At 48.2% G+C, this 18,481-nt stretch overlaps 1 protein-coding gene and 1 long non-coding RNA gene across 51 annotated transcripts in view; one reads left to right on the plus strand and one right to left on the minus strand.

Annotated features, from left to right (window-relative positions):
- The window catches only part of FOXP1 (forkhead box P1), a 338,964-nt gene that overhangs the window by 245,095 nt on the left and 75,388 nt on the right, over positions 1-18,481 (plus strand). For 9 of the 50 annotated variants that reach the window (XR_014934559.1, XM_085516212.1, XM_085516205.1 and 6 more), the window contains exon 1: positions 10,369-10,489. The exons of 39 other annotated variants lie outside the window; for them this stretch is intronic. Coding sequence is in view for 2 of the 11 variants with exons in the window: in XM_085516210.1 (XP_085372336.1) it covers positions 12,975-13,046 (72 nt within the window). In the remaining 9 variants the exon portion in view is untranslated. Of the gene's footprint in view, positions 1-10,368; positions 10,490-10,984; positions 13,047-18,481 lie in introns of those variants that run through there. 2 more of the 50 variants (XM_085516210.1, XM_085516204.1) reach the window with 1 other exon arrangement.
- LOC146758343 (uncharacterized) lies at positions 14,643-16,047 on the minus strand. The gene is made up of 2 exons (XR_014934560.1): positions 15,465-16,047; positions 14,643-15,296 (listed from the first exon to the last, which is right to left on the minus strand). It is a non-coding gene; the product is annotated as an uncharacterized LOC146758343 (long non-coding RNA).

Consider the following 18,481-nt stretch of genomic DNA (forward strand, 5'->3'; position numbering starts at 1 on the left):
GGCAGAGCAGTTGTGTCGTGTAATTGTGTGCTGGCAGCTCCTTCTGTTTGTCCTTCTGTTGTGCGATAAGGAGTTTACAAAGGAAAGTATGAATATCAAGAAAGAAGGCAAAGAAAATCCCCAAAAGCAAAGACGCAGCCGAGCAAGTGCATGTAAAGCACCGGTGGGCAAGAGCCAAGGGCCTCGCATTGATTTTACTTTTAACTTCTGTGTTTATTCAAAGACTGTGGATACAGGTTAACTTCCTTTGCTCAATATTTATTGCTGTGTTGCTTGTCTTAACCTGGAACAATGAGTACTTTGTGGATCGGGTTAAAGGATTGTCCCGTTGCACTCAGCCTCCTGCGTCTCTCTCCATACCTGTGGCTTTTAAGCAGTCTCTTTTAATTTCAAGTTGCTGTGCTCTGTTAGAGGAGGTGTGTGTGCTGCTCAAACTGAGCGCTACCAGGGCGGGTTCCTCCTGCCCGTGAGCAGTGGATCAGTGTGGTTATGGCATTGCCAAGGATGATGGTGCTGCTCCCACCCAAATTCAGGGGTGGCAATGCCTTTGGGCTGGTGGGAAAGGCCCAAAGACTTATCCTGGACAGAGCCCAGCTGTGGGGCTTGAAAAGTAGCCCCCAAATACAGAGGGATTCTCTTTGGACCCAGAGCATTAATACAACACAGAGCACAGCTAAGGTGGTTCTAAATCCCATCGTGTGCAGCTGGCAGAACAAGGGGAGGTATGTTTATAGCATCGTTGTTATTCTTTACTTGAGCTTGTTGCTTGGAAAACGTGTTCATTTTGAGTCCTCCACTCAGCTGTGTCTACCGAGAAGAAAAACAGTGTGATTTCTTCTGGGAGAGCCCCACAGTGGACACATCAGAGCCGCAGTGACAGCTGCAGAATTGTTTTGTTGTTGTGTTGCTAATTCTGCAGTGAGTGAAGGGGACCACCCTGTCCTAAAAAAAAAAAAAAAAAAGAAGGGGAAAGGAAAACAAAACAAGAACAAGAAGCACTTTCGGTTTGTAACTGTGATTTTACTGCAAAAAAAAAATCCCTAAGCACAGCAAAAAACCTTAGGCCTTGGATGGGATGGCACGGGATTTGCAGGAGCATGTTTTTGGTTCTGGTCACTGTTTCCTCACAGTTGTAGGAGATCCGTTCTTCTGCTTCTGCACTTTGCCACCAAACTTGAAAACTCAAGGAAATTCAACTTATGTGTGTTGTGAAGGCATTGTATCCCAGCAGTGCCTGGGGGAGATGTGTGCCCTCGGGTCCTCAGTGCTCACCCTGCCCCCAGGAGCAGTTAAATAGCACAGAGCTCTGTGTGTTAAAGGTAGAAATAAAACAAAAAAGCACTCTGCTCCCAAAACATCACTGTATTTTTTTTATCTCCCTGCCTTGTGTGCATTTAAAGACAAAAATGAAAAGAAATCCCAGCTCTGCATTGTTTGTGTAGGCTTATGAGCCAGATTGTACTACAGAGCACACTGATGTGTCTTCCCCTGAGGTATGGAAAGATCTATGTGTGCTAAGCAGGTGTTTTCATTTGTTTAATTGGAGCTGAGTTTAGCACAATATTACAGATAAATGAATTACACATGTTCAGTAATTCATAGAAAGTGATGGCTGTTTTGCTTTGACGCTTGTCTTCAGCTCCTCGCAGAGATGGAGTGTTGGCCAACGTGGACAGAGGTCCTGTGAAAAAAAAAAACCGCCATGCGTGCACAAGGAGCACCTGAAACCTGTTTGCTGAAGCAGCCATAACTATTTTATCTTTGTTTAAACTGGAACGCTTTACGTTTTGATAGGATCTGGTTTTGACAAGCAAGGCATCCCGGGGACGCTCCTTGCTGCAGGCACCCAATGTGGCCTCTGGGTCAGGCGCTCAGGGCGTGCTGCTTTGCAGAGGACGAGCAAAACTGGTCACTGCGCAGCCTCCCTCGTGGCTCTGAGTTGTCCCAGCCCTTGGCCTGCATCCAGATGGATAATTACATTGAACTTACCCAAATTTCCTCTGCAGATTCAATTGTAAACTGTTTTCTCGCTCTCTCCCGCCAGCGTTGTATATAAGTGTGCTGCGCAGTGTTAAACAACTGTCACACGCAGCTCCGGGGCTGTCGGGCGTTGGGCAAAGATAGCCAAAGGCTGTATCAAAACTTGCAGTGAGCTTTAAAGAGAGCATTGTTTGTGCTCTTACAGTTCTTAATGTACTTCGGAGCAGGCACTGGGACAGAGCTCATGGTCGGATCTGAAGTTCCCAGCAGAAGGTGCTGGCATTTCAGGCAGGCTGTGAAAAGCTGCTTTTCCAAGGATGACCTGAAAGCCTCTGAGCCTTCCAGCAGCCAGAATTGGGTTGTTAGCAGCTTGCCTCCTTCAGCCAGGAGTTGTGCACACCAGGCTTGAGTGCTCCTGCATGCTCTGGGCTAAGTGCACCCAGCGCAGCAAATCACAGGGGGTGAAAGTGAGCTGGAAGCATGTCGAACTATTACTTGTTCGAGTGGTTTCCTGCGGCGTGCGATTGTTCTGCAAGAGGCTCCAGGGAATTAACGTGCATCCAATCCCACAGCAGTGTCGGAAGATTTGTGGCGGTGTAATCTATAAACTCTTAATTATATAGAGAGCTGAGTAAATAGCTTGAAATTTCTTTAACCTCTTTGTTCGCCAATGTATATTGCAAAGTGCCCATCCCACATGCACACGCACACCCGCCCTTTTCCTTCCTTCCTTGCTTTACACCCACTTCCATCAAGGCTTTGGCTTGGGGCATCCTTCCTTACCCAGGGAGCTCCTGCTGGGCCCTGTCTGCTCCAGACACCCCCCACACCCATCTTGAGGTGAGGCTGCTGTGCAGGTCCCCCCCCTCATCGTGCAGCTCATTTGGGAGCCGATTCTGCTGCTTGCAGAGCTTTAATGAGATGTAAATTGTTTGTGATGCTGCCTTATTAATTGTATTGTAATTTTAAAATCATTTGCTTGTTAATTGTATTTAAATAGCTGCCACTTAGACAAGCAGAAAGTTTCCAGGAAGATAAATGGATTTCTCATTTTACCATGTCTGAAGGCAGCCCCAGTGACCTGTTGGGGCTGCTTTGACACTCCTGAAATGGAAGTCACTGTGTAACATGTCTGCTGGGAGATCTCTGTGCCTGGAGAGGAAAATGCAGGGAGGGTTGGGAGCGTGAGGTGGAGATAGCTGGGAAGATTTTGAGGTTTTGTGGATGGTAGAGATCAGATTATGGGGGATGCTGCAGGTCAGATCTTAGAGGATGCTGTGGATTGGAGTTTGGGGCGTGCTGTGGGTGCTGCTCCAGCTCAGCAGTCTGAGCCAGGGCAGGGTCCTCATCCTCAGCGCCTCCAGGGCTCTGCTGTACACGTGTTGAAATCAGTGTTGAGATTTCTCTTCGCTCCAGCTGAGCAACACAAGGTCCCCGCTGACCTGAGCTCAGCTGGCCTTAAAGCTGATTTTGATGCTGCATGGTTACTAGCATTGGCATGGAGTGAGCTACACCATGTCAGTTGTATTTTTGTTGTATTTGAAATGCCATTCTGGACAATGAAGAATAATCTCTGTGTATCAGTCTGTTCTCTCCCTAGATGAGCTGCAGCTCCCCCTTCCCACACTCCCAGCTCCAGGTCCCAGTTGTCCCCACTGGCACTGGACCCTCACTCCCTCTCTTCCTCCTCTTACAGAGACGTTCCACATTCCCTTCATTTTCTTTTTGCATCTTTGTTGTGTGGCAGGACCAGCAATAATAGTTAATAATTAGCAGTTCAATAGCACTCTTCACCTTCGGAGCAATTTTGGGCATTAAATCACTGCAGCTCTACTGGCAATATTACAGTATTGACTTGTTACTTCACCGGTGTCACTGAGGCAGCAAAAGCTGCGTTTTTATGTAGGCCAAAATGGGGTCATTTTTTCTTTTTTTAAAGCACAAAATTGGCAAAAAATAAAATTTTCTCCTAGGCTGACACTTTGTTTGCCAAATTTCAGCATAGAGCCAATTTTTAAAGCTGAGTAATAAACACCTGAAAAGTTCTGGTTTATAATGGCAGTGCTGAAAAGCCATTAAATGAATGGCTCCGCTATAACACAAGAAAACCCTCTTGAACTGCTGAAAGCTCTATAAAAGCTGGACGGAGCCTTAGTGAATCCAGCCTCGCCTTTGAATGCTGTGTTTAGAGGTACAGAGTGAATCTTGAGGGGATCTTGCAGGGACTAAATGGCAGATGATGGGGGGCTCCTTCCCTGCTAAGCGGTGGAGCAAAGCTTGGAGCTGAGGTTTTGTTCCCAGCCCACCTGAGCATCTCGCCACAGATGCTCTATCGGAACAGAGGTGGGGAAGGTGGGACAGAGCGGCAGGGAGCAGGTGGATGCCAGGTGGGGCTAGTGGGGATGAGGTTCGCTGTCACATGTGTGTGCACATGGCATGTCCCTGTGAGCATCCTGTGTGCATACAGCTGAGAGCACAGTACCAGTCTCACATCCCCAGGATGGCACCCTGCTCTGGGCCTGCCCTCCTGCCTGCTGCTGTGAGGAGAGCTGCCTAGTAAAACAGCACATTGACCAGCAAAAGAAATGGGTGAATGAAGGGAACAGCTATTAATGAGTCGAGCCAAGATGTGTAATTATACCGTAGGACTTTTCCAAACTAAGACATGTTAAAGGTGTAAACCTATTAAAGAAGAGATTTTTCTGTACGGGGAACTTATGTAGATAGAAGGATTTACACTGTATTTTATTCCTGTATTATAAGGTATAAGGAACGTTTGAGCAAATCCAGTCATTCCTATTATTACAATATCATACGTTTTTCATACCATTTTATGTGGTTTTTCAAAAACTTTGGCACTAATTCTCTTTATATTGTTAGGAATTTTCTTTTAAAAACAGAATTATTTTTCTCAAAGAGTTAATTAGAATTTGAACTTCAAATACAGTACTTTTTCCTCCCAAGAATGAGGGTGTTAGATCCATTGTGCTGGCCAAATTACAGTTTGGATAGTTACATTCTCTCTGCTTAATCACCCTGCAGTTCCATTGGAGTGAAGGATTTGGTGCCTCAGGTGTCCTGCATTCTTTCAAGCCACGAGTAGCCAAATCACTGCCAGGAGGTGCTGCAGACATGGCTGTGTTCAGTGACAGAGCATTGCTGTCTCCTTACCAAGTGTAAATAGCACGGTTTTGCTCCTGGAGTTGGATTTTTTGGGTACCCGCTGCTCTTCAGCCTCATCGTTTTTGTGATGAGGGAAAAAGGCAGCAGATCTGAGCAGGAAGTGGCCGTGAGTCACAGCCCTGTGCCTACAGACAGCAGCTCCCTCTGCGCTGGGGAGAGAGGGTAGAGCAGGGGAGGATGATGCCCTTGAAACCTGGCCCCATTTATTTGGGTATGGGCAAGGTTCATGGCATTGCAGGGCACTGTAGGGAGCATCTAGGTCATTTGCCAGTCCCATGGGGTAACCAGGAGTCATTTCAAGGGGCTTCTTCCTTGCCAGCTGTGGAAGTCAGGCTGCACTGCTGGGCCTTGGTGTTTTGGAAGCACGGATCATGAGGACAGCCCGTCGCTCTGCCTCTGGATCCCAGCTCCTGTCTGACCCCGAGGGTTGTTGGCTGAACAACTCTGCAGGAAGTAACTCAAGCTGTTGTGTTGCTACTGCAAAGTTGACTTTTTAAGGAAAAGATGAGCAAAAGCCCTTATCTCCCCCGTAATACAAAATAAATGAAGTATCTTTCAGTGATGGAGGAAAACTCCAACTATGAGCCAGCTGAAAATACTGCTTCAAGAAACCTCAGGGACCACTGAAACGAGAACAGTGGCCCATTACTGCTAAGGAGGTGTTTTATTGAAAATACACCGGCATCCTTTGCCAACAGAGGGAGTGAAAAACAGCCAAGTGCCCAACGGTAATGCTGCCTGTTCCCACCAACAAGCCCCAGTGTGTATCTTGGTGCTCCTGGACAGTGTGTGAGTAAGCTGTGTGATGGACTTTTTACATGAAGGGTCCATATTGCATCAGATGTATTTTAACTTAAATCTGCGGTGGTACAGGTGTGGGTGCAGGTGTGTGTGTACATGCCTTGCTGTGCAAGCAGGCATGGGTTTTTAGAAGGGTGTATTTTAGAAGGATGACTTTTAGAAGGCTGTTGTGTGGAAGGGTGACTTTTAGAAGGTTGTTTTTGGGAATGATGTTCTCTCGTGGGGGATGTCAGGTGAGCTGAAGAAGCATCGTACCCCCTGGCCATGGGAGGGAGGTAGCCAGGAGGGGCAGTGCACTGTCACTGTGCTTGCCACCCCATGTCTCTGCCCCATAGCAGGCACAGGATCTGCTTGGTTTGGCTGGTTGTTCAGGAGTTAATACTTCGCAGGCACATGTGTGTGATTGACGTTTGTTTTGTTGATGTTGCGTTCTGTTTCTTTTCTTACCATGGCAACTTTAACATCATGACAAAACACCTACTTTTCCTTTTGGAGCCATAGCTGTTGTCATGCCCAGTAGGTTATTTTGGTATACAGCGGTTGATCTCTTAAGGCAGAGGTGTTGCCATCTCCTCCCAGATATCACCTCCAGTATTTCCTCTCATCAGAAGGAATCTGTGGCTCTCTCTGTCTGAGCCCCGTGTTTCGACCCAGGGCAAAAAACAGAGTTTTAATGGAAACTGCGGCATTTCCTCCGCGGTACGTGACCTAAATGCTATCTCATATAATTAAGGAAAGTAACAGGGAACAGTTAGCGGTGATTGCCTTTCAATATATTGTGTACTTTGGGGCAGAAAAATAATTTATGAATAATGCCCATGCACACTTGGAACAATTTGCGCACTGTGCTGTGAGGGATGCAGGCCTGCCGCTAGGAGAGCGTGCTAATAAATTTTACTTTGTGGCGGAAACAAGAGATTACAGTTTATTAGGAAGGGAGATGGCAATTTATTAAGATCAATCAAATACGAACGCGGAGCAGAAATGTTGCTGTTTTTATTTATTTATTTATCTCAAAGCACCAAGAGGTGCAGCCGTGTACCGTTTGCTGTTTACCTGCAGTGCTTTGATTCATTATTAATATTTTTATGTTTAGAAGGAACCGTAATTTGGCTGAAATGTCTTCCATAACTCCTGCACAATCATATTCATAACTCACCTGAATGTTGACACATCCTGCTGTGTATATATAAATTAACTGGTAACACTGGCATTATAAAATGATGCATTAAATGAAGATGTGAATGGTAATTTAAAGCATGCCATGAAGTGAAATTTAAGCCATTGTACAACGATGAGGGGATTTAAAGAGCCTTTTTCATGCGGAATTTGCAGGGCAATAAGGAAAATGACAGTTTCTCATGCAAAAAGAAGCAGCGCAACAGGGACGCAAACATTACTGAAATGTTAATTGCTTTGGTGTTCTGTTTTAGTAGAGACACCGTCAGCCTAAAAGTCACTATTCTGCTTGAATATATTTTGCCACAAGAAGTATTTTACCGTGAGAGCATTAGCTAAGATTATTAAAAATGACCAAAATTGTTTACTTTGTACTTTTTCTCAGTGCTTTGTGGATAATAAGTTTCACTGTTTCCTGTTTAGTCAGTTGTTTTCCCCATTTGTTTTCATAGGTCTTTCAAACAGCAGCAAGGGAAAATGCAGCAGTCTCAAAACAGGAAAATGTGATTTAACCCCACAAAAATGGGCCTGGGGATCCAGGAGTGGGAATAGTATCCAAAATGCCCTTTTCCCTTGTAACTGCCAAAAGCAGCTTGCTCTCAGTCTGACCTCCCTTCCCCACCCCGTGTTCTTGGCTTCCACGTGGACTGATGCCTGCAGAGGTCTGTGGGTGAGGTGTGCAGGCAAAGCAGAGGCAGAACAAAACCATTTCTTCTGCTGTGTTCTTCTTTCCATGTTTGTAACCTCCTTCTCTGGCTCAGCCCTTGGAGCCCGGTGTCTGTGCTGTACTCCAGTGTTTTTTTTCCCTAGGTGTTGATACTGCCACTCAATTTCTATCTGATCTTGAGGGCACGCAGAGCCAAATAGCCACCTTGTCTGCCACGCTCCTTCCCTGTTATTTTTAATTTGCTATTTTATGTCTTCTGCTTCGGACATCCTTGTCAGATCCGATCGTCTCTGTCTGTGATGACTCTCCATAATTGAATGGAATTAAAGTGGGAGTTTATGGTTCTTCTTGATCTTTTAAAATATTTGCTGGCTTAGAAATGCTTTATATTTCATAGTGACCTTCCTTAGCAAGTGCTACCATCTCCGTTACTGAGGGAACAGACCAAAGTTTGTAGCTCTCAGCAGATGTTGGCTGAGCTTGCAGGTATGAAGCTTTTATCTGGAAGGGCATAAAATGCTTTAAAAATACAGCTTGCAGGCTCTGTGGGCAGCACTCAGTGCTTAGGCAGCACCTCTCATTTCCCAAATGTTTGGCAAAAGCTGGTCTAGGGAAGACCCTGAAATGAGCAGTATTGCCATCCCTGTTTGGCAGGTGAGGAGGGAAAGGAGTTGAGGCCTTTGAAATGGCCAGTGTGAAATGAAAGGGGTGCTGCAAGCAGATCTCAGGAAGAGTGTGGGATGGAGCAAAGCCTGTGGGATGGAACAAGGGAACAAGGCCTGCGGGATGGAGTGGTGGTTCCCAAAAGCAGTTGCTGTTGGGAGGCTGGACCCAGGCTGGGAGTGCTGCTGGTGCCAAAGCAAGGCCGCAGCTGGGCTGGCCAGCTGGCAGTGTTATGTGTGTGTCACCAGGTCATGCTCTGTACTGCAGGGAGAGGAAGGCTTCAGGCAGCATCGTGAGCCTTGCAGCATCTCTTTCTTGTTAAAGAAGCCCTAACACAGAGCTTCTGGCACCTGCACTGGACAGCAGGATGTGGTCTGAGGGAGCAACTGCTGCGAGGTTTAAGCCTGTGCATTCCATGGTGTGTTCCTCAACAGGGTTAGAGTTTCTGGGGATCACTTTGAAGTCCAGGACAGGAGGGATTCTCTTCAGTGCGGGTAGTCATGATTACGTGCTCATGGCACACATGGCCGATTTATATTGCTATTAACTGCTCTGTGTGTTGGATGTGTGCGTGGCATTTTGCTGGCTGTGCAGCTGTGTACTGCCCACAGATACATGCTGCTCCCATGCCCCCACACACTGACCTGAGGTGCGTGTGCCCCTTTAAGAGGCCGTCGCTCTCTGATTCATGTAGGCTGCTGCTGGCAGATTTAGGGTCTTGCAAAAGATGCCCTTAGTCCCTTATTAAATATTCATAAGAGGGTGGGGTCACATTTTTGTGACCTGAAAGAAATCCCATTAATAAATTTGTTATCTGACACAAAAAACACTTCAGGGTGGAAAGCAATCCGTATCGCATCCCATTTACCATCAGATCACAAGTTGTCAGTAAATTGCGTCCTTTGTCTTTGCTTCTTGTGAGGTTCTTTAGCAGCATAGCTAATGGGGCTATTGTCTATCAGCCCCCGACTCCTGCAAATAAAGTGTGTGCTGCCTGGGGACCGCGGCCGTGCGGCTGCCGGCGTTCGACTACGTGTGCATGCAGCGTCTGCATCAGCCTGTGCTCAGAGGCTGCGTGAAATACAAGATAAAAATTGAAATAGTGGGGAAGATTTGGTCAAATAACGCAGCCTGAGGCACATTGCTTTAGGGAGGGAGAAGATCGGTGATGGGGTCGACAGCACGAGGCCAGGCTCTGTGTCTGCACTGAGATGAGGGGGGTAGGGGGAAGTATTTTGCTTTGCTTTGAGCTGTCAAGCAGAGGAGAGCTTGCTGCGTGGCACACAAGGCACCCCGTACCCAAACCTCCCCAAATGTGGCAGGCAGACGGGGCTGCTGCTGAGTGCTGTGCCCTGGTCTGAGCATTCCAGCAGGGCTTTGTGAAGGGAGATGACTGGAGAAGATGCTCTGGGCATCCCAGTGCCCTGGGATGGGTTCTCTGCTGCTTTGCTGGGGCTGAAGGGAACGTGTTCCTGTTTGCAGGCCAGGTGCATCAGCTGGACTTAATGCAAGCTCCTACTGGAGGCTTCTCATGATAGTGTTTTGTATGAAAGTCCTGCCATAGTTTTTCATTTAGTGGCATTAAAGCAGTGCAGCAGAACTGCCGGGAGAGAGTCACAGCCACTTGGTGAGAGAAAGTTCGGCTGCTTCTCCAGCGCATCGTGTTAGTAACGCGTGCTCGGAGCACTGCGATAGCTGCCACTTCCCCCCAACCCCGCGCGTTGCTGGCACCCACGCCCCACCAGCCGCTTTTAAACACGTCCCGGCGCAGCGTGGCGACCGCCATCAGTCCCGCCGGCAGCAGGTCAGAGGTTGCGGAGCGCCGCGCGGGAGGAGGGCCGCGCCCGGGGTGCCCCGTTCCGGGGCGGGGTGTGCGCGGCGGCGCGTTGCGGGGCGGGGCGGCGGGCGGCGGGGCTCCGCGGCAGCCCGTGAGCACGGCGCCGCCACTCCGACCGCGGAGCCTCCGCGCCGCCCGGCCCGCTCCATGGCCCGTCCGCCGCCGGCGCCGCAGCCCAGGTGGGTGCCGAGCCCTGCGGGGAGCGTGCGAGCCACGGCCGTGCCCGGAGCTGCGGGAGGGGAGAGGAGGGATCGGGCCGCGGGGGGGTGGAGGGGATGGAAGAGCTTTGCGAAGTGAGCGGGCGGGGCGCGTTGCTTTTCTTGTTTTTACTTTCCTCTGTTTCCCAAATGGTCGTTGCCTTTTTTGTTCCGACATTCGGGGTCGGCGCAGTTCGCCGCTCGCTCCGTAGTTTTGAAGAAGTGCGCGCAGCTCTCGGAGCGCTCCGGTAACGCCGGGATCGGCCCCCGAGCATCGCCCCCTCGGCCGGGGCTGAGCGGTGCGGAGCGGGGAGGAGGCAGCCCCGAGGAAGTGGGTGGTGAGTTCGGAGCAAAGTGCACGCACACTCTTCCTTTCCGCAATTAACTCCTTCGGAACCGGCCGGCCCCGGCGCGGGGCAGTGCGGGGTTGGAACGACAACAAGTTCGGTGGCAGGAAATGTGAATCACTCGCGGTGACTCAGATGTGTTTACGAAAACGAGATGGTCGGATTTGTGTTCGCTGTGCTCGCTGGGTTGCAGAGTGCCGTAAATTGCCGAAGTTTGTTTCTAATGCAAAGTGACCTAGGCGGGCTGTTTGCCCTTCCGCAGACCGGCCGGGCTCAGAGTGTTGCTCCGTGCCGGTGCTCAGCTCGGCACAGCTGCGGGACGGGGACCCAAACTGCGCGGAGCTCTTTGTGTCAAGTTAGCAGCGGTTCTGTTTGCTTCCCTCTTTTCTAAAAAGCTGGGCTGAACCGCATGTTTTCGTGTGAAAATGCCATTAAATGCGCCGCTGCCGGCTAAGAAACGCCTCGTATTAATGGTGACTTCCCAGCATGGAAGGCAGCTCGCTCCCAACCCCTGGGAGCAGGGCTGTCTCAGGGCCGAGGTGCTCCCAGCACTGCTGCCATCGCTGGGGCCGCGGGCCGGCACCCACACACTGCACAGAGGGGCTGCTCGGCCTGCAGCGCGATGGAGCTGAACTGCAAACTGATTGGTCTGACACTTTATAATCAAAGTTGATTTATTGTTCATTAGTAGTGCATTAGCCCTTTCAGGCAAGACAGTTATTTGTGTAGCGGCCTGTCAAACAAAAGACCGCTAGCACCTGTCATTTCTAAACCATGAGATAAGCGAGCAGATATTAAGATAACGCGACTAGAAATACCCCGGAACGAGGTAAAGTTGTGGCAGTTTCCCTTTTGGGGATGGGGTTGCAGGGGTTGGCGGTCAGCATGTGGGGTCTGTGAGCGGGGACAGGTGGCAGCTCCGGACACTGCGGGGATGGCAGAGCTCTGCAGCCCCGGTGGGTTCTGTTGGATGGCGGTTGGTGTTGGAGCGAGACGGAGGCACTCGTGTTTTGTCCCTGACTCCTTCCTCATCTTCCCAGTGGGCAGATGTCATGCGGCGATGCTCTCGCTGGCAGGGGTTAATTATATGAAAACTTGATGACATCACGGCAGAGCTGTGAGAATGTCAAAATACATCTGCTGCCATATTCAGACATATTGCTCTCTGCTCGCACCCCCCCCTCCCCTCCATACCGGCTCCCCTGCCCTTCTTGAAAGGGAATGATCTCATGACATAAAACAGAAAACAACACAAGTGTCAAAAGAAAACAAAATTAGTGAACTTTTGTCTGCCACCATAGAAACGAGGATTAACTTATGTTATTCCAGAGCGTGGAATGGAGACTATCTGCGTGAGGATATATAGTGCATTGTCTTTTGTGAATTTTCATTTGACAGGGATTTTGGAGGCTGTGATCTTAATTAAATCTCAACTGACTCAAATAATGCATCTAAAGGCACGCAGTGTTGCGTAACCTTGCTGAGTTGGTAAACCATAAATCATCAGAAAGCTTATGATAGGAAGGGCTGCTTTGAAATTTTTTTTGTTTGCTACCAGTTGTTATTTTTTTCCTCTTGTTTAACACACACCAGCAGTGCCAGCACCCAGCCCTAGTAAAACAGCATGATTTTTGCTTAACAAAAAAAAAAAAGGGCAAAGCTGTGTGATGTGCTTTGACTGGTCACTGAGCCAAACTGAGGAGAAGCCATGAATAAAATGGAATTGACAGGGGAGGAATGAGTGAGCGGTGTGGGCTACCCGGGGAGCTGGGACAGCACAGCGGTCCCCGTGGGTCTGGGCAGTCCCTGTGGGTCCGGGCAGTGCAGCTCCAGCACTGGGCTGAGCCTTGTGCTGTAGCGGCCTTGGCTGGAAGGGTCACAGCTGGATCCGTGCCCTTCTGGACGCTGAGCTCTGCCCTGTGCTCAGGTTGAGTTCATTTCAGTCTCCTGTAAAGGAGAAAACGGTTGCAACAGTTGTGTGCTGTGTGTCAGAAGGTGTTTTTAGGCATCAGAAGTGATGTGGAACAGTTAGAGTGATGGCTTAGGCAGCATTTTAACCTGGGGCTCTCAAGCACCGATGCTGCTTGATAGTCATGTTGTTTCTAAAACGCTGAAGCTCGATGAATTGCTGCTTCAGCGTAAAGCGCTCTGGCTGTGTTTGTGGTGGCATGCCCTGGGCAGCTGGAGGCAAGGTAAGGGAGAAGGCTGTGCTGTGCTGCAGGGCTGTGCTGTGCTGCAGGGCTGTGCTGTGCTGCAGGCAGCGGTGCCCCGCACACAGCTTGCTCCATGCTGAGTTATCTCCCTCCGACGGGCAGAAGCGGCAGCAGGGCTCGTTCTGTCACCACCTGCAGAACTCGGTGGTGGGAAAGTCCTGACACTGCGAGCTAAATTTGTTATTGTTTGGTGAAAGGCTTGGCTGCTTGGAAGCAGTTTGTTTGTTTTATTGAAAGCAGAACTGCATTACTGGAAACTACTTTGCTGCAGTTCAGTGACAATGTCCTGTGCTGTTCTGTGCTTGTAAGGTGCTTCCTTGCTCAGCTTCGCTTTCCAGTTACAAGCAGAGGGGGGAAAAAAGGCATCATGCACTGTGCAGGGCTGAGGCTGCACGGAGATTTTGGAGAGCAGCAGCTCTGGCAAATCTCTCTTCCCTTCCCCAGCTTTTTTTCTTCTTTTTTTCCAGCTTTTCCTTTTTTTGTTTTGTTTCCTTTTTATTTTTTTTTCTGTCTCCTTTTCTGCCTTTCCAGCACAGTTTCCTCTGTTAGGAGGAGGATCTATAGGGCTTGTGCTGAGGCAGAATGAATGGCAGAAGAAGCAGAGCGAGTGTTGCACAAATAAGTGGCACTGCTCGTTGCTCCCCGCACCAGTTTGGGACGGATTAGCCCACAGTGGTTAGGTGAGATGCTGTTATTTGGGAGGGCCTGCAGCCCCCTCCCCAAACTGGCAACGGGTTTTAATTTTTTAGCTTTCTCTTGCCCTTAAAGCTGAAACATCATTGTTCAAATAACTGAGAACAAGGTAAACCAACAACATCAAAAAGGTCGGCTTCTGTGATTTCTCAAGGGCTTGTTATTTTGTACTTCCCAATTCTATTTGATGTCTTGACAAAACAAGATGACACAAGGGAGAATACATTAAATTTTGATTTTCATCTAACCTGTTACAGTCGTGGCAGCTTAATTTCTTGTACTTTTTCCCGAAGATGGCTCTTTGCACAATTACTCTAATTGCCACGCCGCGTTAAGAGAAGGTTTCTTTGCAGGTTCCCCATTTGCCTCGCAAAAATCAAGGCGTTTTTTTGAGCGTGTTCTGACCTTTCACACGGCAAGCTCGCCGCTCGGAGTGCGTCTTCATTAGAAGTAAATCAGCGAATGGCAAGATTGTCAGAGAAGCAACTGATGTTTTCTCATTAGAATCCAATTTGCAGCGTTGCACTCAGCTGCGCCGTGCGGCCGTAGGTGCCTGCACTAGGTGTGAAAACATGCACGTTTCGAGCGAGTAAAGTTTACAAGTGTTAGGAAGGCTCCGCCGGCAGACGCAGCACGCAGCCTCGCAGCGCTGCACGGAGCAGTGGGAGCAGTGGAGCTGCTGGCTGCACAGGGGGCCGGGCTGCCCTGGCACCGAGCTCTGCCCCACAGCCTGCTGCTTCCCTCGCTGCCTTGTATTGTTCCATTAAGCTCTCCTTGGATGTATTAGTGAGTGAGCACGCAGATGTAAGGAGTCTGACAGGGCGATCGATCTCAGTGCTGGGGTGAGAGGAGCTTTGAGAGTTTTCAAGGGCTTTAGGGGTGTTTTGGGTGTTTCTAAGCAGGGCTGCTTTTGGTTTGCTTCGGGGCAGCGTGGCAGAATATGCTGAGCTAACATTTCCTAAACTCTTGGGGGGGCTTTGGGGGGGGAATTAAAAATGTCAGTATTTTTTTTTTTCTCTTCTTTTATTTCCAATTTAATTTCATGTTTTCATACCGTTGCAAAACGAGCCCACCGCTGGGAGGTGTGCACTGCAGGTTGTGATTTTTCCTTTTGTGACGGAGCAGCAAACAAAAAGGGTAACTTTCTAAAAGGTGAAAAATGATGACGGTAAGGTTGAGGTTGAGATCTCACTCTGTTTATTAAATGGGTGTTTGGTTGCGTGCATTCCAGCTTAGTCTGTATTTGACAAATGTTGGATGTAGAGAGGATTTAATTTATGTAAACTTTATATTTTTATGCAAATTAAATGGGTATTTATTATAGCAGAAACAATTATCCTGGCACTTAGTGAGAAGCCCGGTATGCATGAGAAGTGGTAGATAAGATCAGATGTTTCATTCTGTAAACAAATATGAAAATATCCCCAATTTTCCTTCTCTGGAAGAGAGCAGAGGGTTGCAGACATCCTGACGTGCCGGCAGTGCCAGGACAGCCCATCACGCTGCCTTCCGCGGGTCGCAGGCAGATCTTCCCTCCTGATAAAACATAATAAACAACATTTGAATAATAAAATGCTAATTTAATTTTAAAGAGGCTTCCTCCCCCCCCTTCCTTTTTAATAGGGAGTCGCATTGTTACAGAAAGAACAGTTATGCTAATGATGAAGTACTTAGCTGATTTCACATTAATATAATAAACATTACCTGTCCTAATGTGTTGTGCGGTATCACGGCAGAATAACAGAGTCTAAAAGTGAGATCCCGCTTTGCATAATGAACCAGAATGGCAGCTTCTGCCTGCACAGTTCTATCAGCGGTGCTTTTTTGGCTGTTATTTGCAGGCTGACGTCTCATGTCACAGAGGTTTCAGGCTCAGGGTCCTGTGCTCAGCACTGCGCTGCTGGGCTCTGCTTTGTGGCACTGCGCTTCTCCTCTGCCTGCCAGCGCGGCTGTGCTTTCTCTTCTGCTGTGATACGAGTGCAGCTATTTTGCATTCTTTCAGTCGGGATTTTTTTTTTTAAATTGCAAGAAGTCTCACATGTAACAGCTTTCTAATAAAGCAGCCGGGGGAATTGTTTGGGTTTGCCTCGCCGTGTCTATTTCTCTGGCGGTCCGACACCTTTAACTGCTCCTCAGCCACTCGCTCGGTGTTGGGCTGCGTTCTGCTCCGTGTCACTTCTATCACAAAATTTAACTGAAGAACTGCCGTTTGGAAATGCAAGGTGCCTGCTCCGAGGACTTCCTGAAACCAAGAGCGAGCACACAGCGCAGGAGAAGGGGATTTTCTGGCAGAGCTGCTCTCTATGAATTGAGGAGATGCTCCCCAGCTTCCATGTATGCCTGCTAGCAGCTGACAAGGCCACCACCGCACCCAGCAATGAAGGCACGTTGTGTGAAAATGGCATGCTTTCTATTTTTATTTTTTTTCTTACTGCTCCATGCAAGATTGAACTCCTTTAAATTATTTGGCTAGTATTTAGTTATATTAATGTCAGAGAAAATGGGGGAATGTAGATGATTGAATAGGTCTAAATCATTTTCATCCCCGTGACACTTGTCTGAGCGGTGCGCGGTAGTGAAAGATGCGTCCCAACTGTAGTCCCTGATGAAGTTAAAGGTGAGCTTGGCCCAAGTTGTGCAAGGTTCCCTCGGGCAGCCATGCAAGCAGAGCTTGGGGTGGGGAGAGAACGGGCAGGTCTGGGGGATGTGGAGCAGTGTCGGAGGGACCCGGGAGACAGAGAGTGGCTGAAAACAATTGTGAGTATTAGAGACGTTTTTTGCCGTTGCTGGTATTAGCATGTCAGCAGGTCTGTACTAGCACAGCTCCCCAGACCAACTTGCAGCTGTATTTTTACCTTTGCTGCCAGGTTTACATGCAGCTGGGTATCTACCACGCCCTATTGTTATCAGTCAACAATACCAGAAGTGGTTCATTAATCATATCAATAACAACAATCGTGTTTCATGTAGAAAACAGAAATAAACAATTTGGGGGGGGGTGGAGGGAAGATTGATTTCTGTCCCGCATGCTAAGTTAGCATTCTTTAAGTATATCTGCCAGGACTTTAATTTGAACTTCAACTCCCTGAAGGCAGTAAGACAGAATTATTTTAGTTCTTCATAAACTACCTTCTGTGATTCATTGTTAACTCATAAAACGCTCTCGTTTTCGTGTACTTAAACAGTTAAGCCATTTTCAAAGTTGGTTTGTAATTTTTTTTGGCAACACATTTAAGTTGACATCTGAGAGATAGAAATCTACAATTAATTTATAGCCTTCAGTTTAGGTTTCGTTTACTATCAGGCAAAATATCAGAAATAAATATTTTTTATCTAACGTAATGTAAAGTGTATCGCGCGGTATCTAAAATAAAGCTTAGTTTTGACTGAATACACTCAAAAAGGGACCCATAAATATTAGAGAGCCGTAGTTAAGAACTTACATGACTGTTTTAAATACTATTGATTTAAACCACTGGCTAGATTTTATGAATCAAAGTGTAATTTCCAAGCTTTGGCTATATTTCTCATCACTAAAGCACTCTCTCTGGTGTGCCTTTAGCAGCTTTCCAGACATTCAACACGGGATTAAATGATAGTAGTTACAATGATCAATAGGTTAAGACCGGTACAATCACTCTTACCGCTAATGACCTCGGTAGTAATGGGTAATAAAGTGTGGGCTATAATAGCCTATTGCTGGAGCTGCATGCCCTTTGATTCCTAGTATTACTAGGGACTAGCTACATGAAAAAGTTGGACGTTGGGAGTTAAGAGAGTGGATATATAGGCCATAATTCTTAACTATTTAAAGGCCTGCAATGGTACATGTGCCCACGCTCATCTGGGGCGCGTGTCGTTTGTAACACTGCCGTTTCTGGGTTGTTTGAATGTCTTTGCTCTGTAGGATGCTTCAGCCATGAGCCGGAGCTCAGGGGAAGCGCGGCTGCTGCCTGCTCTGACAAATGAGAGGCAGGACCTTCTTGAAGCCGCGGGTGGGGTGTGAAGATGTGGTTTCAGCCGGTAAAACGAGGTCGAGCAGAGCAACGCAGACCTGGTACTGCTAGGTGGGCCTTGTTGATACACACAGTTGTCAATGTTTGTATACACACAGACGCGTTGCATCCCTCCCCGGTGAAGTGCTGCTGTTTGAGCAGAGCGTGAGCAGCTGGGAGATTCTTCACCGGAAGGTACGTGGCCGCTGTTCAAAGGCAGGGCCAAATCCTGAGATCTGTTCTGAGATAAATGTGCAGAAGAGCCGTGGAAGTGAATGGGAGTTGTCTCCGTGTAGCTGCTGGCAGAATGCGGCCCTGCGTATTAATCACCCGCGTGTAGGGTTTACAGCACCCCACCCTATTCCTGTCTGTATCCCTGCTTGTTGTCATAAATCTGACCGAGGAGTATTTGTGTTGTAGATCTTCCAAGAATGGCACAGAAAACATACTTAAACATGCTTCCTTTTCTGTTTGCTCAGTCCAACTTCAATGGGAAGGTAGTACAGACCCGAGGGTAAAGTAAACTTTTCTGGGGATGGGAATAACGAAGGTGAGTGATGCTTCGGGACGAAGATAGTGACTACAGCATGTAATGGAATAAGTTTCTACTCCCAGACAGGTTCTTAACAGTGTATGATTAAGACCCTTGGAATTGATGGGGTTCCCCTGCTGATGGGTCAGGGTGGTGGTACAACGCTGCTGGGTTGGTGACTCTCCCATGGGTGC

Source organism: Coturnix japonica, chromosome 15, assembly GCF_054131305.1.
Source record: "Coturnix japonica strain WE chromosome 15, WE-NBRP24, whole genome shotgun sequence".
Lineage (NCBI taxonomy): Eukaryota > Metazoa > Chordata > Aves > Galliformes > Phasianidae > Coturnix > Coturnix japonica.